This window comes from Papio anubis, chromosome 10 (genome assembly GCF_008728515.1).
Source record: "Papio anubis isolate 15944 chromosome 10, Panubis1.0, whole genome shotgun sequence".
NCBI lineage: Eukaryota > Metazoa > Chordata > Mammalia > Primates > Cercopithecidae > Papio > Papio anubis.
This window is the reverse complement of record NC_044985.1, coordinates 27,874,106-27,899,040: the sequence shown is the minus strand read 5'-3', so window position 1 is coordinate 27,899,040 and position 24,935 is coordinate 27,874,106. Positions and strand designations below refer to the sequence as shown.

At 36.8% G+C, this 24,935-nt stretch overlaps 1 protein-coding gene across 22 annotated transcripts in view; it reads left to right on the top strand.

The window, feature by feature from the left end:
* GTDC1 (glycosyltransferase like domain containing 1) overlaps window positions 1-24,935 on the top strand; it is a 374,641-nt gene that overhangs the window by 303,111 nt on the left and 46,595 nt on the right. For 17 of the 22 annotated variants that reach the window (XM_017947202.3, XM_017947213.3, XM_017947206.3 and 14 more), the window contains 2 exons: window positions 5,579-5,746; window positions 10,211-10,564. In XM_017947202.3, coding sequence (XP_017802691.2) covers window positions 5,579-5,746; window positions 10,211-10,564 — 522 coding nt within the window. The remainder of the gene's footprint in view (window positions 1-5,578; window positions 5,747-10,210; window positions 10,565-24,935) is intronic. The other 5 variants (XM_017947211.3, XM_017947218.3, XM_017947214.3 and 2 more) reach the window with 1 other exon arrangement.

Sequence of the window (24,935 nt, the reverse complement as noted above, 5' to 3'; positions counted from 1 at the left end):
TTTAAATAAAATAAAAAAAAGAAAGAAAGAAAGAAAAAAAAAAGAAGGAACATTTGGTTTTAGAATAAAATTCACATACATTTTCTCCTTTTTATTCCCCAAATTTTCTCATCAATTTTGATAGCTTGTTCATCTTTCATAATAGTATATTTTTGTCACTGTCTATCAATATAAATATAGTGTCTCCTTCTCTGTTACTTTTCTGATACTCTGTTCAGGAAATTTGATCCATCATAGTGTTGTCCCACTGCCGTTTTTCTACCATAGTATTCAGTAAAATCATGTCGTATTCCAAAGGAGACTCTCCAGTTGGAAACACTGTCCTAGGAGAATTCTTGTATGTGTTTGGAAGGAGGAAACTGATCCTTTCTTCAATACCAGTACATTTTCCCATCCTATTTTCAACCTCCAAGTAATGGCTTCCCCTAAAAAAATCATGGAATAGAACACATGATGAGAGACAATTTTTAGGGTTTCCATCAATGCTTTATTGGTGCTATAGGAGACATTTGATTCCAAAGGTAATGAGAACACTTGTGAATAAGGTAAATTCTTACATAGAAAGTAGAGCAAATGTACATGGGAAACAACTACTTCCTCTTGCTTGGAAGAGATTACTTCAAATCTATATTGGGAAAATCTTTTATTGTTCTATACCATCGTCATATTAAATGAGGTGAATAAATAGAAGCTTTTGAAACTTGGCTTCTGAGTTACAAATAGAAAAAATGATGAGCAAATTATTAGGTTTGGAAAAAGTTAGGTCATTTGAGTGATAGAGATAACATAGTTTAGTAAACACAGTTTAGTTTAAAGATTATATAGGTAATTTACAATTTGGGGGGCTAACAGACCAAAATCAGTATGTATAAAATGTCACTTCACATACTAAAAGCTTCATAGTGCAGACACAACCTCTTACACATAGGAAGATCTTAAATATTTTTTGAATGAATATTTGCTAACTGAGTCAACTCTGTGACTCGTTCACTGACTGACTAGGGAATGTAGTGTTATTCAGTGTGGCTTAAATATGGACATCATGAAGGGGAACAAGGATTGGCGAGTTTCCTTAGATTTAGTAAGCTCCTACAACATGTCATGCCCGACACATGTTCTCCTTTTTAATGCTCTCGAGAAATTTACAAGAGCGGATATTACTATCCTAGTTTACAGATTAGAAAACTGAGATTCAGAGAAATAAACTGATTTGAATAAACTCCAAAATTGAGGAAGTGCCAGTGTAATCCTGTGTACCAACACAACCTGGATTCTCTCCACTTCAACATACCTGTTGCTTGAGTGGAGTAACTTGAGGTGCTTCATAGAGATTTCTTTATCTGTCCCCTAAAATAATCTTCTTCACAGGCTTACTGTGGTACCTGAACATATCCCATTTGTGATTACTTCCGTTGAATTAAGGTATTGCCTCTGTTGAAAGGTATAATGCATTGAACACCAAATATGATGAGTGCATTGTGACAATTTAAGATTAGTTTCCAACACGACCAATAACAGAGAGCCCAGCATGATTCAGAGCTGGATCCAAAGTGGGACTTAGTTTCAAGACAGGCTGCAAGGAGACCCATAGTGGCAGTGGTGGGTGGGGGGGTGGGTGGGTATTGGGAGTTACCTGGGCACTCGGAAGTAGTATAAAGACCTTAGGAAACTGACCACCAGTGGGCGGAGAATGCTTTAAAGTGGAGGTAGGAAAATAAAGATTTCCTGTTTTCAGTTTAGCCTAGGACTCTGCCAAACTGTGTTGAATTACTAGAGTAAACCTTGTGTAAACGAGAGAGTTTTGTTGTTGTTCTTAGAGAGCTCTTTTTAGGGGGGAGTGGGGATCGTGAGAAGTGAGTGTACATATGTTAGCAAGGATGGCTCTGGGTTTGATAAACATTTGTTCTGGCAACATGTAAGGTAGCTTTTCTTATTCTCATACATTCATAAGGACCTTAAATTTTCTGCGTGGGAGGAATATATCCTAAAGGGATTTTATAAAATTGAATAAGACAAACTGCTCATACTAGTAGGCAGTTAAATTAGCAATGTATACAATCTAAAACACTTTGCAATTAAGAGAGAATGGGGAATTTAGGCATAATTATTTAAGTTAAATAATGCTAATCACATAAACCGTGTTGCCAGAAGAGGCCATATAAGCAAATGGTATAAATGAGGTTATCTGGAAAGTGTTAGATTTTCAGAAATGACTCTTAGAAATGGTAGTGGGAAATAAAAATATGAAAGAATAGGCTGCTGGAAATAGAACCATCTTTTCCTTATGACAGCCCATATATATCCCAGCTGTTGAAAGGACAGACATCAGGAAATGATGCACCTTTTTTTTTTTTTTTTTTTTTTTTTTTTCTTTTTTTTTTTTTTTGAGACTGAGTCTGGCTCTGTCGCCCAGGCTGGAGTGCAGTGGCCGGATCTCAGCTCACTGCAAGCTCCGCCTCCCGGGTTTACGCCATTCTCCTGCCTCAGCCTCCCGAGATGCTGGGACCACAGGCGCCCGCCACTTCGCCCAGCTAGTTTTTTGTATTTTTTAGTAGAGATGGGGTTTCACCGTGTTAGCCAGGATAGTCTCGATCTCCTGACCTCATGATCCGCCCGTCTCGGCCTCCCAAAGTGCTGGGATTACAGGCTTGAGCCACCGCGCCCGGCAATGATGCACCTTTTAAAGCAGAGAAGAGAAAGCTAAAGTTTCTCTTTTTAACAATGGAAGATTCTCTTTTCAATGGAAGATGCTGTCTTCGCTAAGTGTTGTAGCCCTGGGACCAGACATGGCTAATGAGGTCAGTCTGATAACTACAAATTTTCTTTCCATTTCAGCATGTATTACTCAGGCCAATAAGTAGGGTTTGCTTGTTAATTTTGACTACAGCTGGTTTCTGTGGATCCTGTTTTTCCTATCTTATCACAAATTCTTCATAGTCCAAGCAAGACAGTCTTGCTCAGTATCCTGTGACAGACTGCTGTCAATATTTCATCTTGGCTTTAAAAGTTTGTACCATGAGAAGCAAAATTTTAGTCACCAAGCATTGAATACTTAACAACATAGCCTCACAGCCACGTTGGGGCTAGCTGGTGTTCCCCCAGAGCATTTGTGCAGTGTGCATCATGATTGGCTCATCTGTGATTCAAGTTTATTTAAATAATATTCTGCCAGAGTTTCTTACTGAAACCTCCTGCATAGACATGTGCCACCTATTTTATGAATATTAGCTGTTAGCCATTACCAGTAAAGAAGAGCATGCAGCCATACTGCAGCCAACCAGTCAAGGATAAATGTGTCTTTCTGTTTAATGATGTGGTATCCAAACATCTAGTTTTAAATTGGGATGGGTTTCCTTGCTTTTGATTCCTTTATTTAGTGAAGATAGTGTGACGAGGAATGGGGGTGTATGTGTATGCATGAGAATGCCATATCAAAATTTTTTCTTTTATACTTTATAGGTTATATAAATCTGCTCATCATATAAGTGATATATTGGACACATGTGGGCTAGCATGATTTTTTAATTATCTTTGATATTTGCTTATGTGGCCAGATTCTAAAAATGTTAATTTTATAATTAATTTCCAGCATATTGTTTGGCAACAATGAATAGTTTTTTGTTGTAAATCACCCAAGGCCTTAGATTGCTGAACTGCCTCAGTGTGTCTTCCCAGTTAGTTTTGGAAAAGTTATTTATTTTAATTTCTATTTTCCTTCTCCTCAATTTGGTTTCTGTCCAGGAATCTACAGAAATCATTTTGATAAAAACTGTTGATATTTTTTCTGCTGTCATCCATATTAGCCTTGAACCATATTTTCTGTCAGTTTTTCACTGGTTCTCCTGCTTTCTTTTAGACGTCCTTTTGTCTACTGTTCTGTCACATTGGTGTATGGCTTCAAATTTGGCTTTCATCATTTTCCCACGTAAATGTATTTCTCATTCCTTTTGCAATCTCTATTATATTAAATCTGCTACTGCCCATCTGGCTGCCCCATGCTTCTCAGACTCTGGCTATGCACCTCCTAGGGCCTCGAGTAGTATTTCCCAGAGTATCCTTTGTTGTCCATTAATTCTTAAGCTGTGTCCTCCAGGGGTGCGTGAGGAGGCGGCGGACAGGTTTCTTACTCCAGTAAGCTTGGAAAACAATGATCACATCCCCATCATGTATTAGGTGCTCAATAGGTACTTACTGAATGAACAAAAAGCGTTAATGAATGAACATATTTATAATATACAGTAACATGTACTTTGGGAAGTTTATAGTAAAGAAATGTTTAGCTTTATTTAACTTAGCATTTTCCAAACTTGTTTTCCCACAAAACCATTTCTGGTGCAACATCTACATGTGTCCCATGGAATCAATGTTGCACAAAACACACCTGTGAAACACCAGCCTGAGGGATACAACACTGCGGCTCTACTACTCCTCCATCCCCCAAAGCTGAGCTAGAACGTGAGACACGCTGAGCTTCATCAACTCCCTCTCTCCTTGTCTGCCCCATGTAGGCCAGTTTCCTTATTCCAGTTACTAACACCCTTATATCTCTTCACTGACTCAAATACAGAATAATCTTTTATCAGTTACACATGCTCTTTCTTTCTCTTTAATCATACAGTAATTAATATCATTTTTTTCACCTGCTATCTTCCAAATGTGTTTTCAGAAATAAGATGACTAATAATCTCTGTCATATGGACTTTTACCCTTGGGCATTTATTTATGAGGTTCTATTGGTTGAACTTAACTATAGTAAGTACTTTTTACTAAAATCTCTCAAAAAGACAGTTGTGAGGAGTGTATTCCACCATGGCATGCGTTCCAGCCATGATATTCTCTTCAGTGGCACATGAATCAACATGAATGTCCCAAGTTGACTTGTTTCATGTTAACCTTATTGCCTGCCTTTTGACTACCTCCATGAGTCAACTGCAAGTACTCTAGCCTTTCGACTAGAGCAGAAATAAGCTAAGGTGCCCAGAGCACTTCTTTTGCTTACCATCAATCTTAATGGCATTTAAAACTGCTCTTAAATCTAGTCTTTTCCTGGCTAATATGAAAAAGGCAAAGGCCTTTGGTTATTCCTATAGGTCGATCTTAGGTTTGTGTTTGGACATGGGGTCTGTGGTAAGGGATATACATTTAGGTCTAGAAAGTGCTTGTTCCAGCTGTGTCTTTAAACATTGCCCAACATAGTACTGGGGTTTTGTGGCAATGCCTCTGGAACCATACTGGCAGACAGAGGTGGGGAGGAAAGGAGTTTGAGAGGATGGGCAGCAGGAGAGGATCTCTGTTTCTGTTTTACATATTGGCTATTGGTTGGAAAGGAGTTGGGAGTGGAGATCCCATGACTAATAACAGATTGGAAATGATTATAGCAATCAGAATGTTTCTAAAGATAAAAATAGGTTCTGGTGGAGTTTCTAGGAGATTTGGAAACAGGAAGAAGCATTCTGGAAGATGGACAGTAGAATTTCTTTAAGAGAAATGGGGAAATTACTAAATGGGAAACCTGACATATGTGGATCACTATTTTTCTTCTGACCCTTTCTTTTCTCTCTTTCACTTCTTACCTCAGGACCTTTTCTCTTCTCATTAGCACCTCCACCAGAGTTGGAACTGGGAAAGAGAAAGGAAGTGTTCAGACATGTGCCTATTTGCATAGTCACGTTATTGAGTTAATGCCAGGACAGCACAAACATTCTGTCCAGTTCTATAGAAAAGCCAGTTTCACCCCATCAGTAAGGTATTATTTTCTTTTTTTTATTCGCATAGAACAGTTTATTGCCAGGCTTCTCTTAACTGTACATTATAAATAGTGTCTGATTAAGAATGTTCTGGATGGGTTAATTAGTGTGGTGACTATTATTAAGCAAACTGCTTGTTAGTATTATGCCTATTTGATCTTGGTATTGATGTGAAGTAATTGACCATAGAGCTACATTTAGAAAAGCTGAAATAAAGTTTTTTTGATTTCTATTATGGCAATAAATTGTTTATATTAAACATGTCTATGAAAATATGAGTTTCATGGCACAGAGAATCAGAATAGATTGTGTGGGATGGTAGATGTGGTTGGTTTTGTTTTGTTTTTAGAATTATTAATACAGTTGTTCAGCCTAGTTCAAGACTAGGTTTATTGTAACAAAGTAGTACAAAAATGTTTCAGAGTCTGCCTTCATTCTTACCACAGAGTGTATGAAAACTAAAGTGTTTTTAACTTTCCCCAACTAAAGGAAGTACCCTGTTAGATTTGGCTAATTGCCTAAGTACTTCTTTTGGTGACAATTACTATAATGAATAGATTATAAGAAAAATATGAAAATATATTATAAACAAGGAAAACCTAGCTTGTAACTACCTTCTTTCAAGTACCAGATTGTTATCTATATTATTTATTGGTAGGTTGTCCAGTTCTATTATTAAGTTTCCCTAGCTGTAGCATTTCCATAGGGAATTGATTCCATGAGCTAATAAATCACACCATCAGGGAGTTTTTCTTGAAATTGAGCTTAAATTTTCCCATTCTTAATTTCATCTCGTTGCTCCTAGTTACATCCCCTTGTACCAAGCTAAATAATTATTCTTTTTCCTTGGAGACTCTTATTATGTACTCTTCTGGTTGTCACTTAACCAGGCTATTCATAGTTAGCTCCTTTAATCTGTCCTCATAAATCATTTTTTCCATTGCCTTGATTATTATTATTGCTCTTCTAAACACTCTCTAATTTTCAAACATATACAGTTCTCAGGTGCCCCAGATGACATCAGCATTTGCACAGGGTTCTATCCTGACAGACTTAGTATCTTCCTTCCCTGTGCAACAAGATCCAGAACTAAATGGCATCAGTTCACTGAATCAAATCAGCTCTTGCTCATCTTGTCCAATTTAGGATGGTCTAAATGGTGTTTTTTATGTGCCCTAATTGCATTCAAGGTTTATTTTGATTGTTTTCAATTTCGTGAGATTTGTAAACTGTTTTGGTTACTGCCCCTATTTGTATTCTGCATCTTTCCATGTCCCTATTCACTACTACCAACAAGTCAGTCATCTGCAACCTGTCTTAACATGAGATTCTATTCATCCTTGAGAACATTTAGGGAATGTTCTCGCAGGCCTCGCACCTTGCCCACAGCTAAATTCCTTGTCAGTTACCAATTGCTGTTGTTTACAACCCTTTAGCCAATCTCCCATCTCTTTTAATTTGCAATTTTGCTCGCATGCTGGCCAATATAAATGAATTTTATGAGTAAGATGGGTCATGATACTGTTTCCTAAAATGAAGATATGTTGTTTGAATCCCATTGATTTTTTTTTCTTTTTTTCTTTTTTTCTTTTTTTTTTTTTTTTTGGTGAATCCTTCATAAGCTGAGCTTGTGATTCTGTTAAAATCCTTATTAAGCTTGCCTGGCACTCTTTATCTGACATAAATAAATAGGTTACTTCACTTGCTTTATTGTTTTCCAGATATGTGCAGATGTTCCTTCTCTTACCATTTGTTCCATTTCTTTAGGAGAATTGAAGATAGTGTCATAGTCATTCTATTTTTTTACCTTTTCTGGTGATCAGTGGCAATTTTTTATTGCTGTGTTTTAGTTTCTAGAATCTCTTTAGTATTTTGAATTTGTTTCAGGAAGAAGTTGATTGGTTCCCACAGTAATTCGGGGCCTATGCGGTTTGAAACTATAATCTATAAATGCTCAGGTTTCTTTCCATTTTAAATCAAGGACTAAATTTACTATTTTATTAGGGCATATTTAAGGATTTAGTTCCATTCTTTGTGTTTTGTCTTTCTATATACAATCATCTAGTTATTACTTGAGGAGTTCTTATGTATTTGTTTGAGTTTCCTCAAGGTATTTGAAATTAGAATAGAAATTTAAATATCTTTATGAAACAAACATAGAAGCCCCCAAAACAAGCTTTCTGGTTCTGGAATGTACGTAGTATCCTACAGCGAAAGACTTTGTTTCTAGCTCCTGTGGCTCCTCCATTGTTTCTTAGTGTTGCCTATCAGCCCTTGCTTTCAGCCCTTTTTAACGCCCTCTCCCTGTCTCCACGGTGACTGTCCTGAGGCCTCAGTGAGTTTCTGAAAGCCCATCTCCACCTTTGTTCACCTCACTGAAATAGATGAACTGACCTAATGCTTTAATGAGGCAACTCCTTAGGTTCTATACTTGCCACCTAAAGCTGTTTTGTTTTTTCAGCTTCATTTTTCTCTTCTTCCCTCAGCTTTGCAAGAAAGCTAGGTTCACTATCTTTACAAGACTCTGCTTTTCACCCACACCATGATCACACGTGTTATAATGTTTTTCTCCTCCCATCTTATAAGATCTTTCTGTTTCTTCAGGATCCTGCTTCCTTCCCTAGCAAGTATTCTACCTAAGTGAGTAACACTGTGCCCATGTGCCTCATTTTTAAAAGTCCAACCTTACCTTCCCCTCCCTTCTCTCTGCCTCCTTTTTGCTCTGCCTCTTTTGTTTGTTTGTTTGTTTTTTGTTGTTGTTGTTGAGACAGAGTCTTGCTCTGTCATCCAGGCTGGAGTACAGTGGTGCGATCTCGGCTCACTGCAAACTCCGCCTCCCGTGTTCACGCCATTCTGCTCTCAGCCTCCCCAGCAGCTGGGACTACAGGCGCACATTGCCACACCTGGCTAGTTTGTTTGTATTTTTAGTGGAGACGGGGTTTCACCGTGTTACCCAGGATGATTTCGATCTCCTCACCTCGTGATCTGCCCACCTTGGCCTCCCAAAGTGCTGGGATTACAGGCGTGAGCCATGGCGCCCGGCCTGCCTCTCTTTCATACACAAACCCTAGCCTCCTGCAGTCTGATTTCTGCCCACACCATTCTTCAAGGTGCACCATCTTTCAGCCAGAGCAGAGAGTAGCCTGTCGGAGTAGCCAGTGACCTATGACGTGACAAGGCCAAAAGCTTCTTCTTTCTGCTCTGTAGCACCTCTGCAGTGTTTTATGCCCCATTTTACACACTCTTTGAGGGTTCTTGATTCATTTCAGTAATGTAATATTACTCTCTTGGATTCTCTTTCTACTCTTTCAGATGTTCCCTTTTGCTTTTTCCGTGCTTTTTCTTTTTCACCTACCTCCGAAACCCATTTCTTCTCCTACACAACAATTCAGGGAAGGGGCCAAGTTTCCGGATGGGGCTCAGGAACTCTGAAAAAGCACTTGGTAGTCTGGCCTAGTCTACCCCTCTAGACCTTACATCCAGACCTGCATCCCAGTCTCTTTGGGTTGCATATTATTTCCTAAGGAGTTGTATTTCTTCACCCCTTTTTCCTTTGATCACATGTTCTTTGACTCTAGAGCTTCCCTGACTCTGTCTTGCAAAATCCTTTACCTAAAACCTTTAAGCCTTTACTGAGCCCCAAATCAGCATTAATCTCTTCTTCCCCTCCATTTAAAAAAACGGAATGGCCATTGCATGTATAGTATGTTCCAAGGTAGGTTAGTTGGCTGTTCATGTGTCTGTCTCCCACTCTGCTGTAAGCACTAATGGTCTGCTTTCCAATAGACGGTGAGCTCCTTGAGGATAGCCCCTCTATCTGTATATGTGGCTTACAGGATTTAAGCTATACTTTTTTAAGGTTTCGTTTTATTTTGATTCTCTATCAATAAGTAACAGATACTGAACTCTGTGTGATAAAGTGTCATGGAAAGATAGGAGAGAAATGATAATAAAAAAGATATTAAAATATACTTCAGGAAACATTAGCCAAGTCAATTTAATATATATTCAGGTGCCCAGGAATACAGAACAGTCATGAGCAGAAATGACCAGTGTTAATCAAGGCAGTTTCAAACATTTTTGTAGGTTAATGAACAAGTATGGCCGGAAAATAAGCACTGGGCCATGTAGTGATTGGAAAACACAAAATGGAAATCCAGAAGGATGAGTGAGGGAAGAGTGATAAACCATCCCTCTAATGTTATGTTTCATGGTATGTGCAGTGCAAGTTTTATAGCCATAGAAACTCTTTGGAAACCATTCAAAGACAGCCCAGTCCAATTTCAAACTTTTGAACTTCTCTTAGTGGCTACTACTTTTTGCACTTTTTCTGGAATTTTTGTATAACATCTTTATTTTTTCTCAGTTTTATATATAATCATTATGTCCTTACAGGAAGGTAAAGGACAAATTTTACATATTTTTTGCCACTAAAAGTATATTGCATTCTTTTTTTGTAACAGATTCATGCCCAAGCACAAAACAACCCATTTAAAGAAGATGCTCAGCCTTAAAGGAAATGGCGGTACGGTTCTGTCCATGGCCCTTCCTTTTCAGCCGGAGCAGAGAGATTCGGAGGGTTTATTGAAGAATTCTAATTCAGAGTGTGATGCACACTGTGGCCTTGATACTGCACGACGAGAATACTTGGGTAACTCATTAAGACAGGAGTCAGACTTGAAAAAGTCCACCTCACCAGAAAATTCAAGCTCTCATCGTGGTGAAAATAAACAAAATCTGACTGTTAATCCCTGTGCCACTTTGGGTGGAGATGCTAATCAGCAAAGACTGCTGCACATTGTCTGGCCTCACAGGTGGTAAGTCAAGGCATGCCAATTTAGTAAGAGTTGTAGAACTGGTGAAAGAAAATATATTCTGTTGATTGACATAATAATTTGCTGTCCTTATTACTTTAGAAAAAGATTATTTTAATGTGGTGGTGTTACTCATGATCTGCCAAGGTGGTACTACTAAATATCTTCACATTGATGGTCATGCGCTTAAATTTGAATTACAGATAACGATTTGCAGTGATCTGCTCAACTAACAGTAGTGGATAGGCACTTCTAGCATATCAAGTCTTGTTCAAAAAGTTTCAAAATATAAGAATCAGATTCCATTTTATGCACACGCACACACACAATTATCACAAAACTCTTTCATATATATACACTGATAAAGCAATATTAATATTAAAGCTAGAATAATTTCCATTATTTACTACTTTGGCCAGTTTCAACAAGGTGGCTTCATTTTACTTGTCGTAATATGTATATCAGTACATTTCAAACCATTCCCTTCACTCAGATGCCTCTGTATTGTGCTAAGCAAAATACTTTCTAGCCGAGTCTTTTCTAAACAGAGGAAAATCAACTGCAGCATGTAATCTCACCAAATATAAACTCAAACTTAACCCTGCCTCCTATAAATTAGGATTTAAAGAGGTAAAATGTCCTGATAATCTTCTGGTATTAGGCATGAACATTTTAATCTAGTTTTTATTCCTCCCAGTTAGTTTAATCTGCATGTGGCCTGATTAGAGTTCACTTCCCTCACAGATTATGGTCTCTTTATTGCAGAGATGCTAGGCTGATCATTAGGTCCGATTTTCTGAGAGCAACCGTTTGCAGGTGAAGTAATAAACACACCGCACTGGCCGGGCAAAGCGCCTTTGCCGAGGATTTGCCTTCCAGCACATTAAAACTCTAGAAGCTCTCCCAGTTGATCTGCAGCATCTGGTACCTAAAGGGATTTTCATCTTTGATTCTAAATGTATGAACGTAAAATGTAGGGATTGAAAGTTGATGTGTAATGTGTTTTTGAATTTGTTTGTGCAACTTCACACTTCCAGCATAGCCTTTCTAAGGTAGTAACAGGTATATTTAAATCATATTTTACTTCGATTGTGACAGAGTTCAATATTCTTTGCTGTGATTTTAAAATGCACTGGGTCTAGATGAGATTAACCTGTTTCAAGGTAAAATAGATGTCATCATTTACTCCCTTCTGAAAAGCTTTTTCTTTTATTGCATTAACCTTTGGTTGTCTCTGAAGTACTCTTTATTGCAAGAAAATCAGTTCTAAAAGTTGGTTCCAGGTTATCATGAAAATGTTAAATTAAATAATTTCTAGTCTGCTTTTACAAAACAGCAATATGGAGGACAGAGTGAAAACCATGTTATTCAATACTTTGCACAAAATAAGACAGAGCTATGTTAATAAAATTAACAATATTAAATTGAATAATTCCCTCTCTTCCTTTGTATATTTTTGCTTTAATTTAATTTAATTGCCTAAAGTTAGTTGCTTAAAGAGATGCAGCATTATGTTTGTGCACATTCTTATTGTTAAAGCTAAATTATTTTTAATTTGGAGAAGAGGGAAAAAAGCCGCATCAGCAAGAGTAAATGCCAAAATATAAAAGTAACACATTCATCCTTACGGGTAATATAGTAGAACATTGGAAACTTGGAGGTTGCCAGACACATAGCTAACATTAGGGCTAATTTTGAAAATCTAGCGTGCAGTCAATTTTACTGATGCCTGGGGACATACAAGGTAGAAGCTGACAAGAGAACTAATTTTGTTTGGGTTATTTACTGCTATGCATCATCCGCAGGTTCCCGCCTGACACACAGCTATATGAAGGGGGATATTATCACACACTAAAAATTTATGTTGACATTCGATATTTGTTCAATATGTCAGCAGTATTACTTTCATAATCAAAAGAGTAAGAAAAAGAGAAAAGAAAAGCACTTTATGCTCATATAGATATATCTTTTTAATAACAGTCTATAAGGTTAATATAGTTTACCTTTGAGAGTATACAATGAAAACAAGCAGGGTTAGGAGGGGAAATGACAGAAAGCATCAACCCGAGCTGTTTGTTTGCCATTACCTAAGCGAGCCATGTCAGCTCTCTGGCCCGCGTCTGATAGCTATTTGTTGTACAGAGAGCACAGCATAAAAAAAATATCAAACTCTTAATACTATTGTGTGCCCATAACCATCTGTCACTGCTAGCCTGGAGATGAGAGGAAGATTACGAGGAATAAACACTGAGCCGCCGAGCATTGGTAAAGCCTTCGGGCAAAAAACTCTTGTGGGGACATCAAAGACATTCTAATTCCGAGGCAGTCAAGGATTACAGTGTGTAACCTGTGCTGACAACAGATAAATGACTGGCAATATTGTGCCAGAGCTGTTGGGTCCTGCATGGAGTACTGATGATGATGATGATGATGTTATCTTGCAGAATGGACTCTGCTGGGATAATTTTATGATAAAACACTTTTTTCAAATGCCACTGGGTCTAGGCAGACATTTACTAGCTACAGGGGTAGCAATCAGTTTCTTCAAAATTTACTGTTCTAAGCCCATTAGAGTTCCATCGCAGCAAGACTCTTCAATGAAAATCTAAAACGCCTATATTTTCTTTAGGAGGATTTATGCAAATGTTGTGAGCTGAACTCCTACCCTTTAGTGGTAGATGCTTTATCATCTGATTTATGTAAATTTGCTCATAAAAATACAGTTTATTTTTAATTGGTGAATATGAATTAGAAAATTAAGATTCTGGTTCAGCATTCATCAAACATCCCCAGCTACAAGCACACATTTCTTTAGACCCCTGATTGTATGGGTGGAAATCATATAATTGACCAGTCAATATGAATGGTATTCAGAAGGAAACTATGGTTTCTACTACAAATGACCAGGGATGTGTTTCTTATTCAACCCCCTTAGTTTGAGCCTCCCCCATCCTTGTACTTCACATATTCTTGTCAGTATTTCGAGCTGCCTTAACTCCCTGCTTGAAAAGGGGAGTTTTCTTTACAGTAGCCTGCAGGAAGCTCTTTAGAAGCAGGAAGTCTGTTGCATTTTCACCTTGGCCATGTATCTTTACCAGAGAAAATGCATTGATGATTGTTTCCATGTAAACCTAAAGGAGAAAGGAACACTGGAGAGGGCAGTTGGATTCTTAGATCTTGTCATTACCTTGCCTAACGAAAGAGAAATAAAACCCTCCTCTTTATCATAAAAAAATATGCCCATGAAATCATGCAGTTGCAGTAGCCAACTCTAAAAATGAAGTGATGCTGACCTCATTGTGTTAGTTCCACACTGGGATCATGAATGGTCTAAAATATAGTGTCAGCCTCTAACATATCTCATACTAAGTCAACCAAATGTAGAGCCTACTTGCTAGAATATGTATCAAAATCAAAAGTGACATTTTCTAGAAGACACATTCTGGCTTTAAATCTGTGTTAAAATGTCTGTGCATGAGAACAGGCCCTTAAATGCAATGCTTGCCCCTCTCCTCATTCTTTCTCAAACTGAGCTTGTCAAGGATTATAGTGTGCAACATCTGCTGACAGTAGATAAATAACTGACAGTATTTTAGCAGAGTTGCTGGGTTCTCTGCAGAGTAATTTGTTTTCTCCTTTCTACTCAGTCCTTAATGTTTTATTATAAACATCTATAGCAAGGCATGGTTAATAGAAATGACTTATAGAGAAAGACCTGTAAAAAACAGGCTGCAATTGGCACTGCTTTTTTTTTTAAACTATTTTCTTTCCAAATATTATACAAATATTGTAATATTAATCCACGTTCCAGCCTTTAAGCATTCTCTAATAGTTATTATGATGGGCATAAAAGACACACTGCTGGAAGGACCAAAAAAAACAAGTTTAGACTATATTGAAAGATCACTCTCTCAAGGCCACAGGTCTCAAACTCTTTGGTCTCAAGACCCCTACGTACTCTTAAAAATTACTGGGATACCAAAGAGCTCTTGTTTGTTGGGATTATACCTATCAACATTTACTCTATTAGAAATTAAAACTGAGGAAAAAGTTTTAAAATCTACATTAGAGTGTTTTAAAATAGCAATAAAGAACCAAATATATGTTAACATAAATAATGTATTTTTATGAAAATTAACTGTATTTCCCCCAAAAAAAATCAGTGAGAACAGCAACATCACATTTTTAAAAATCCATGTCTGTCTAAATAGAAGATATTTGGATTCTTATAACTGCTTAAGTGTTTAATTTGTTGCAATATCTTCTTTTGGTAGAAGTTTATGAAGAAATTCTGCCTCACAAAGAAATATAGCTGGAAAAGTTGAGTGTTTAATGATTTCTTCAGATTACTGTAGATATTCTTCTTTGATACTATACCAAAACTTGACAAGTAGGAGTTCTTTAAAGATTTGCTGCAATATGGAATATGAAACCACATGAATGATTTCTTCATGCTCCATTGCATGCAGTTTGAATGGATTTTGTGGCATCATGCATTGGTTATTTGGGAAATATAGGTTCACCAAATTGAAGATCTTCTAAATGCTGATGCAATTCATTATACAATTTCAAAAAATCATATTTGTTAATATCACCATTGGTCTCTTAAAGAGACATTTTTGAGTAATGGGAAGCTGTCAAGCTAAGAGTGTCAGTGCAATTTTTTCAAAATTCTAATGTTCCCTTAAAAGCTTAAATTTATCATTGCAACAAGTATTATCACTTGTTTTTCCTTGAGTGACAAGTTCACACGGTTCATGTTTGAGAAAATGTCTGCCAAATAGCAAAGTCTGATTAACTGTGGTTTGTCTATCAGTTGTTCTTTGAAATAAAGTCACTATTTCATGAAAAGACAACTAGTTTAGCTCACAACTCAAACAAGCATACAGATACTTTTCCTCAGGACAACTATTGTATCTTGGTATGCATGTGTGTTCCTCATTTTATTACATAGAATATTAAAAAATATCAAAGGGATGAACTTTAATAAAATTAATAAATTTTACTGCTTCTACAAGGACATGCTTAAGTAAAACAGACTTGTTTGTGCCATTGCCTTGAATTGTGCTAAGGCACCAGCAGCTTTATTCACCAGTGTTTTTCACTATGAGGGCCTATGTCAACACAGAGAAAAAGGCAAATTACATCTTTAGTATCCTTATGAAAATGGTTTTACTTTGCAGCCTCCTTGAAAAAGTCTTGAATACACCCAAGAATTCAGACTACCCTTTGAAAACCACTGTCAAATGGAATCGATGTGATGTATGTAAATATGGCTGCCACTAGCCATTGGAATTGCCTAATTTTTTGTTCTCATAGACTAAATTTTTTTCCCCTGAATATTAACATATTATATTTTTTTGGTTTAAAACTTGACAGTGAACAAGGGTTTATCTTATAAAAGTCAACTCTCTCAGACCAAACACAATTTGCCTCAATGTGGGCTAAGTAGCTAGGAAACCCTAGGATACAGATCTATGATATAAGAAATTCTACTCTGATCATTAAACCTCTGTGATTGGCCCATAATTGGATGCATTCTTGTTAATAAAAATAAGAAGTGGGCCATGAGGCATGTTAAAAAGTTTGAAATTATTAGAGGAGCTATAGTTATAAGTTCTACCATGAGCTTATCACTTGGGATAAAGGGAAATTATCAAAGCTCTTTGCTTAAAGTAGAATGACTTTTTATGAGCTATATGGTATTTGCAGCATTTTCCATAAAATAATGATAAATCAATTTATGCAAAGTTGATATAAAGAGTGTGAAGTCAGAAAGGACAAAGTCCAGTCATTGAGAACGAAAAACAGTTTTGAAACAAACTTAGGTGAGTCGCTGAAGTAAAACATGTACCATAATATTGAATGACTTTGACATCTATATTTTTAGAAACTTTGGCAATTTCTAACACAATATATGATTGATATAAAATGGAAAATTATGCTTTATTACTTGGTACTAAAATAAATTGCTCTGTTTCACTCTTTGACTCTCTGAGGTTTAAAAATATAACTTCAAAAACACAATCAATGACTAGTCTTCTGAAAGGATGTGTTTTGGATGATTGAATGATATGCTTTTCAGGCCAGAATAAACTTACCTTGGTTTTCTCACTGCTGAAATAACTTAGAAAAAGTATGGTGAGTAGGCCGTCTTAAATCTTTTAGGCTTTTCTGGTCATTACCTTGTAATAGAATACTTTGGGAAGGACAGAGGATGATGTGGGGTGGAGAATACTTTTGGAAATCAGTCTTCAGGTACTATGCTAGGCTGTGAACAGAAGGGCAAAGTGTTAATTTTTGGACACTAATGTTCTTTGTTCTATTTCAATGTTATGTGTAAATCTGTTTTTCTAAGAGAAGAATGATCCTCACAGAATAATGGTTCCGGAAAAGATGTTCACATGCTCTGGCTATCTGCTTTTCAGCACACTCCACCAAAACTTCCTCATACCTGTGAGAAGCCATCTTACGTATTCTGAGCTCTAAAAAAGATGATTCCATAGATGTTTCCCAGTAGTATTCATTTTCACAGTTAAGTAACCCTTGATGTAAGGAATATTTGCTTTATAACTATTTTAAGTAGCTAGTTGTCAGATTGACTAGGAATAATGACCAGTAGCTCTTCGAAAGGGATCATCCAACCAGTTCTGTGTTTTTCCATCAATTAGACAGTCAAAGCTCACGTGAAATAATAAGGTTCTAATTATTTATAGTCATTCTCAATTTAGTGATAAGTTTTCTTTAGTTACCTTTTTCATGCCTAGAGTGTTTTGGGGAATTTATTGGTTAGTTTGTTTGTTTGGTTTTTGTCTTTAAAGAATTTTGTCTTTAAAGAGAATGAACTCTGGCATTTAAAAAACGAAAAGCTCTCTAAAGAATTTTACTAGAATTTTTGGGAAAAATTATAATCAAATATCTGGCTAAAATTACCGTGTGCTATATGACTTACAGTTTTATTTTATCCTCTAACATAGCACTATTAGATTAATCTATGGGAATCTATTTCAGGATTTTGAATTAGTGGTAAGAAAATAGATACTAAGAAATCCATGGCGAAAGAAAGAGCCTCACCAGAATCCCATTTATAATTTCCAAAATTCCATATTTGGTGCCTTGCTGACTATTTTCCAAATCATTGAACATATGGAAAATAAGTACAGATTCAACATTTAGTTTCTCATTGCCTCTTGGATTGTTTTTAACATTTTAACACACCATGTCAGCATAAGGACAGTCACTATCTTGGTATTGTTATAATACCAATAGCAGTCACTATCCTGGTATTGCTATAATAGAATATCATAAACTAAAGCTCTTGTTACCGTTTTCCTGCCCAACAAGGTTAAAAAGTTCACTAAGCATGATTCATTTTGTAAACATACTAATTGTTGCAAAAGACACTGTTTCATTATGGTATGCGTATGACAGTCATCTTCAACTGCTCAAGACCCACATTTGCCTAAGGATCCTCTGTCACCATTCTTTTGATCAAATTCTTACACCAGACTTCACTTAACATCATAGTCAGGGGTGGGTGAGTTGGGAAGTACATAGCTAGATGAGATGGATGGATGGATGGATGGATGGATGGATGGATGGATGGATGGATGGATGGATGGACAGATAGGTGGACAGGTGGATTGGCAGATAGATCATCTGTTTCTTTGCTATATATTTTTATGTTATATATCACGTGTTAGTAGTATTGAATTTAAATATATTTTCTCCTTTCGGTCCACTAAGAACTTTTACTTTCAGATCCCAGTAGACCTAACTTCTCTTTAATTAGCCTACTCTTTTCTACTTTTTTTTTTTTTTTTTTGGAGACTAATATTCCTCCTGTTTCTCTTAATGTGTGGTGTTACCTGCCTTTCCATGATGGTAGTCATCATTATATTTCTCTAGTGATGCCTTGTAATCCTCTGCCTTCCTCAGACATCTTCCCTGATTTAAATTCCAGTGGTGTGTTGATCCCCCTGACTGTGGGTGTCCACGCGCCAAAGGCACTGTGCAGTCCAGTGTACCACATAAACATGTAACAGAACTTTGCACTTTCCACATGCCTCCTAGCCCTACTCATTTCATGTTTTTAATGGTGGCATTTGTTTTAGGTTCTAAAGTTTTTCAGGATAGAGATAGAAACTTTTTTTGTTGTTTAGGGGGAATTTTTTCCATGGCATCTAACCAGAGTGCCTGGCAATTAGGGGTACTTAGTCGATGTTACTTAATGTTAATGAATTATAGGGTTACTGTTTGGTAATTGATAATCACCCGCTCAGTAAGTCCAGTTCAGGTTCTATTTCTCTTTCTGGGAAGAATTCAGTTTATCAAATGACAGATAGACATGGTCATGTGATCAGCATTGCTTTTACAAAGCCTATGGTTTCTTGGTTTGTTTTCTTTTATGAAATGCCTTTATCGGCATTGCAAATACAAATCCTTCAAGATTTTGTTAAAATAGAATAATGCATTTTAACAGAAGAGTAGTAATGTTTGGGAGGAAAAGCTCAAACTGGTTAAAACCAAAGTAATTTCTAAGTTATTATGGAACAATAAATCCAGAAGTGAAGATCCCTGTAGATTATTTTTTAACCTACCCTCCACCATAATCCAGATGTTAAGTCATTTTGAAACAATCCATTGAAATCGCTTTTTAAACTCTTATGTGAAATCCTAAGTGAATGAGCTCCAGTAGCTTTTCTAGATTACCCAGGAAGGTTTTCATTTATTTATTTATTTTTTGCTCAGTCAATCATACCAAAAAATTCCAAGGTAGCACAGCAATAACTATTACAAATTATGTAAGCTTTCCCCCCCCCCATCATCTTTATTGGCTATGCAACTAATTAGCTATTTCAGCATTATTTGGCCTAGCATCATTTGTTGGTTAAACAAAAGAAGGTGAAAATTCAGAAACAGAGAAATGAAATGTTTAAGGTTTGTTCTTACTAAGACGTATATTCATAGTCCCTATGTCCTGTTGAAGGAAATAATTTATCATGATCTTCGTCAAAAGCATTTCTGTCTTTGCTGTCCTTTTTTATTAATTTAGATATGTTTCTGAGATGAGAATTGATATTACTTCTAATTATGGTTACATGTAGTTAATTTCCTTCTTTTTTCTTAAGCTTGGTGTGAAAGGCAGTTTCCTCTAAAAGAGGCGGTGGGGAGCTGGTTACAGGGAGGGAAGAATACTGATAGAGCTGATCTTCCTGTTGCCTTAGCAACAGATTTATTTATTAGGGGTTGAAATGACATGAGTTAATATACCACATACCTGCTGATCGGCAAACTCCCCTATTTCAGCTGCAGTTGACAATTAAGTCCTGGACAGCTACAGCCAGGGGTTAATGTTCCTCATTAGGAGAACTAGGTCATTACTGGGAAATCAAGGCACTTAAGGCAGCATGGGTAAAATGCAAAATTCAGCATCTAGATGAGTGAGGCTTTTTTATGTTAATTAACCTTATTTTCCTAGGTTTAAAAAAAATCTTATATGCACATGACAGTGGATCAATTAATTGAAAAAAGAGCTAGTTTACTTTACTCTCTGAGTTGTCTTCATTTCCTTTGCAAGGATTTCATTATTTTATGGAAAATTCTTATGTCTATATGATGAGTAAAAAGGGTATTAAAATTAAGAAGGGAATCATCATGGAAATCAGCTTTACCACAAGGGAATGAGCAAATAAAAGCCTTGGAAATGAAAATAAATAAGCTTTGCTAATACCTCACCTAAGGAGCAGAATATAAGCCCATCAGAGCTGAGAGACATTTAGAGGTACTTCTTTGCTTCTTTATTAAGCAGTTACATAGTTATTTGACCTTCAGAAACTGAAACTTTGGAAAAGTGATTCCAAGTGATTTGTAAACATTCTATTTGCAGAAAGCTGTATAGCAGTTTAACAAACAATAACTTTCCAGTTTATAATTGGCTTTTAAAAATACCAATAAAATTAGATACATTCATTGAAAGTTTTTATTAAAATGTCTGAGTGGGTGCTTTTTTTCACTTGATAAGTTCATAAATAATGTATCAAGCCCCTTCTGAAAGCTTTGTTTTCTTACTTCTTTAAAGAGCCTTTATGTTGAAAGGAGGGTATTTACAGAGTAGAAAAAGATTTATTGCCCAGAATCCTGTTTTATCTTCATTACTGTACTGCCTCCATTGAAACCACTTCTTACCAGTTTTTTCACTTGTGGTAACTTTGTAAACATGAACAAAAGCAAAAAGGTGCTCTTACCATCTTCATCCCCTAAAATACTATGTCTCTTCAACTGAAAAACTAAATCATTAAAATTTTCCTTCCTCCACCCCCATGCTATATAAACTGTTCTTATTCATGTAAAATTAATCAGTTGACCCCAGAGACTTAGTATGGAACTCTTGACATTTCTTTCCCCACCAAAAGAAATGTGCAATTCTCCTTTAACCGATTTGCTCTCTGTGGTTCAGTGTATATGTTTGCAACCCCCAAAATTCATTGTCCTGTTATATAAGTGAAACCAGGCCCTCTGATACTTCTTTAGAAAATGCAACTCTAGTAAACCTCTGTTAGTGTCATGTATATTGCAACTTATCCTCAGACTTGGCAGAAAATTACTGTATTAGGTGGCACCACTCACCTTCTTAGAGAAGCATTTGTTTCCAGTCTAAAATTAGACATGAGACTTATGCAACTGCCCCTCTTCACCTACCATAGTCAATTCTTGATTTTAACAAGAACACTTTTAATGGAGAAATTGTTTCCCCAATTTGATAATCGTTGCCCAAGAGCCAGAGTCCTAGCATGAGGAGATATGGAAGAAACTGTTAGCTATCCCCCAAATTTCTCTCTTTTTCTTGGGAATACAGACCACATTTTCCAGCCTCTATTGCCGTTTACTTGGGGTGGCTGCATGACTGGTTCTTAGCCAATAAATGTAATAGAAAAAAGTGATGTGGGCCACTTCCAGGCCTGCTCCATAAAAATTTCTCACCCACTTTCTCCCATGTTCTTTCTCCCTCCTCGCTGGACAGACATAGAAAGCAGTTGTTGAAGATGACAGTGTCTCCTTTGGCTTGGAACCTTAAACAGCTGTGTGGAAGACTACTGCCCTTCTGATCTACCCACCTGCCTAGTACTCTTACATGAGCCTTTTACATTTTGTTAATCCATTTAATGCAGTTAACCTACCTTAGTGGATGTGGAAAGCTGCTATTATAATCCAGACAATATAGTGGTGGTTTGACTGGGGTAGTAGCAGTGGCAATCGTAAGTGTTCAGGATATATTTTGAATATTTTGGCCTGAGTAAGTGGATAAATGAAGGTGCTATTTACTGAGATGGAGAACACTTGGGGAGATCGATTTTTAAAGTTTGCATTTGGACATATTGTTAGAGATGTTTTAAACACACGTGGAGATTTCAAGTTGGAAGCTGATACTCAAGTCTGTTATTCAGATGAGCAGTCAACACTAAAGATAGAAATTTGGGAGTAATCAGCGTAGATGTGTACAATTCCTTTAAAACAGGTTTAAAATATATTTTAAGCTTCCTGATTTTAAACATTATATTTCTACTAATTCTGTAGGCAGCAGTTATAGCCTAGTTATAGTTATAGCATAGTAGGTTCTGAGTCTCTGTGTAAGTCCTGTCTGTCACAGTTACCAGCCTTGTGCCTTCAGTCAAGTTATCTTCTCTCTAACTTCAGTTTTCTTCTTTATAAGATGGGAATAATGTTAACTACATTACAGAATTGTTCTGAGGATTAAAGAAGATGATATATGTAATTGCGTTAGCACAGTTCCTGGCACAGAGTAAGCACTTACTAAACATTAGCTATTCTTAGTAGTAAATAATATAGAGTACTTCATTAGCTCACGTGGGACTCTCACTTATGCCCACTATCTCTTATTGGTTAAAATCAATTTTTTCTTAACTCTCCTAGAAAAAAAGAAAAGAAATAACTAAATAAAGTCATCTTTTTTCATCTTCATTTTCAGCCTACCCAAAACAAGTACATACTGTACAGAAAAATGGAATTAAGCTACAGAGCAAACACTTCTAAGGAGCAGCATCTGCCTTGTAAATGAAGTCTATAAAAGGCTACCAAATGTCCCTTCACATTTTTATGATTGTTAGTTAGAGTATTACTAAACCTGGATGGAATTTTTTTGAGGCTCTTACATCAAGCACCCACACTGTAAATATCACAAATTATTTCCGTTTTTAACAAGATGGCTGCTGTGAGCCTTCGCTGAAGATTTTAGCAGGAGTGATATAGTTTTAAAGATATGCTTTGGTAAAAAGCACTTTCTGCCTGTATAATTGTCATATTTTTAAGCACATTACTGTTTTAAAAACAGCTTTAATGGGGTATAATTTGTATGTCAAAAAATTTACCCATTTTAAATATACAATTCAGTGATTTTTAGTAAATTTACAGAGTTGCACAACTATCCCACAGTCCAGTTTTAGAACATTTCCATCACCTTAGAAGGAATTCTCCTGCCCCATTAGGGTCAAACCCTGTTTTCACCCCTGACCCAGGAAACCACTAATGTACTTCTTCTCACTATAGATTTGCCTTTTCTGAATTTTCATGTAAATTGATTCATACAATATGTGGTCTTTTGCGTCTGGTTTCTATCACTTAGTGTTTTTGAGGATCATCCATGTTGTAGCAGGTGTCAGTAGTCCTTTCCTTTCTAATGCTGAATAATATTCCATTATATGGGTATAACACCTATTGCTTATTCATTTGTCATATGATGGACGTTTGGATTGTTTTCACTTTTTTAGCTCTTAAGAATAATGCTCGGCCGGGCGCGGTGGCTCAAGCCTGTAATCCCAGCACTTTGGGAGGCCAAAACGGGTGGATCACGAGGTCAGGAGATCGAGACCATCCTGGCTAACACGGTGAAACCCCGTCTCTACCAAAAAATACAAAAAACTAGCCGGGTGAGGTGGCGGGCGCCTGTAGTCCCAGCTACTCCGGAGGCTGAGGCAGGAGAATGGCGTGAACCCGGGAGGCGGAGCTTGCAGTGAGCTGAGATCCGGCCACTGCACTCCAGCCTGGGCCAGGCCACAGAGCGAGACTCCGTCTCAAAAAAAAGAAAAGAATAATGCTCTTGGTACATTTGCATAGAAGTCTTTATGTGGACATATGTTTTCACTTTGAGGGGTTAGAAACCTAGCAGTGGAATCACTGAGTTATCTGATAAATGTATGTTTAAGTTTTTTAAAAACAGGCAGATCACATTTTAAGTACCTAGTAATATTTTCTTAGATTCATTCATTCATTTAAAAATGTTTATTAAGCCACTTCTAAAGCCGGACACCATACTGTGTACTAGATATAGTCAACTCTTGATTATCCACCATAATAAAAATTAAATGTTGTCTGGATATTTAAAATCTCCTTGTTATCTATAAACCTAATATAGGGCGTTTTTTTCAAGTGTCTTCAGCATAAAAAGTCAATCTTAATGGGCCTGTTATCCCAAACAAGTATTGAATGGCTGTATGTTAGGGAGCTACCAGAAATTCAAAGATGAAAGGTATAACCTTTAGGAGCCCATAGTACAGGAAGAGAGACGGGTGTATGGCCTCCATATACTTCCAATGTCCTTGCCATTTTCTAAAATAAAACACATCGAAATTTAAACCCCTGCTTTTTTTCCCCTAAACTCTTTTATACTCCTGTTTATGAATGGTACATTTATTCCCTCGCATTCAGCTCCAAATTATTACCTTGTTTGATTCCTCTTCACTTGAACACTATATTTGCTTCCTATGGCTGCTGTAACAAATTAGCACCAACTTGGCAGCCTAAAACAACAGAAATTTGTGCTCTTACAGTTCTGGAGGTCAGAAGTCAGAATTCAGTATCCCTGAGCTGAAATCAAGGTGTTAGCATGGCCTCATTCCTTCCAGAGGCTCAATTTCTGGTGGCTGCCACCAATCAATCTTCAGTTTGTGGCTGCATCACTCCATTCTCTGCCTCCAGTCACATTGCTTTCTCCTCTTTGGTCTGTGTCAAATCTCCCTGTTCTTCCCTCTTATGAGAATACATGCAGTTACATTGAGGGCCCACCCAGATGTTCAAAGATAATCTCCCTGTGTCAGAATGCTTAATTATATCTGCAAAGTCCTTTGGTTGTTTTGTTTTGTTTTGTTTTGTTTTGTTTGCCATGTAATAAGTAATATTCATGAGTTCCAAGGATTAAAATGCAGATGTCTTTTGGGAGGCCATTTTTCAAGCTTGTGTAAGCACCATGTGCAATCACTATGAAGTTATTCATTTGTTCGTTCATTCATTTTATACTTTTTGAGTATATATTACCATCAGGAAGTGAATCAAGAACTGAAGATGGAATGATGAGGAA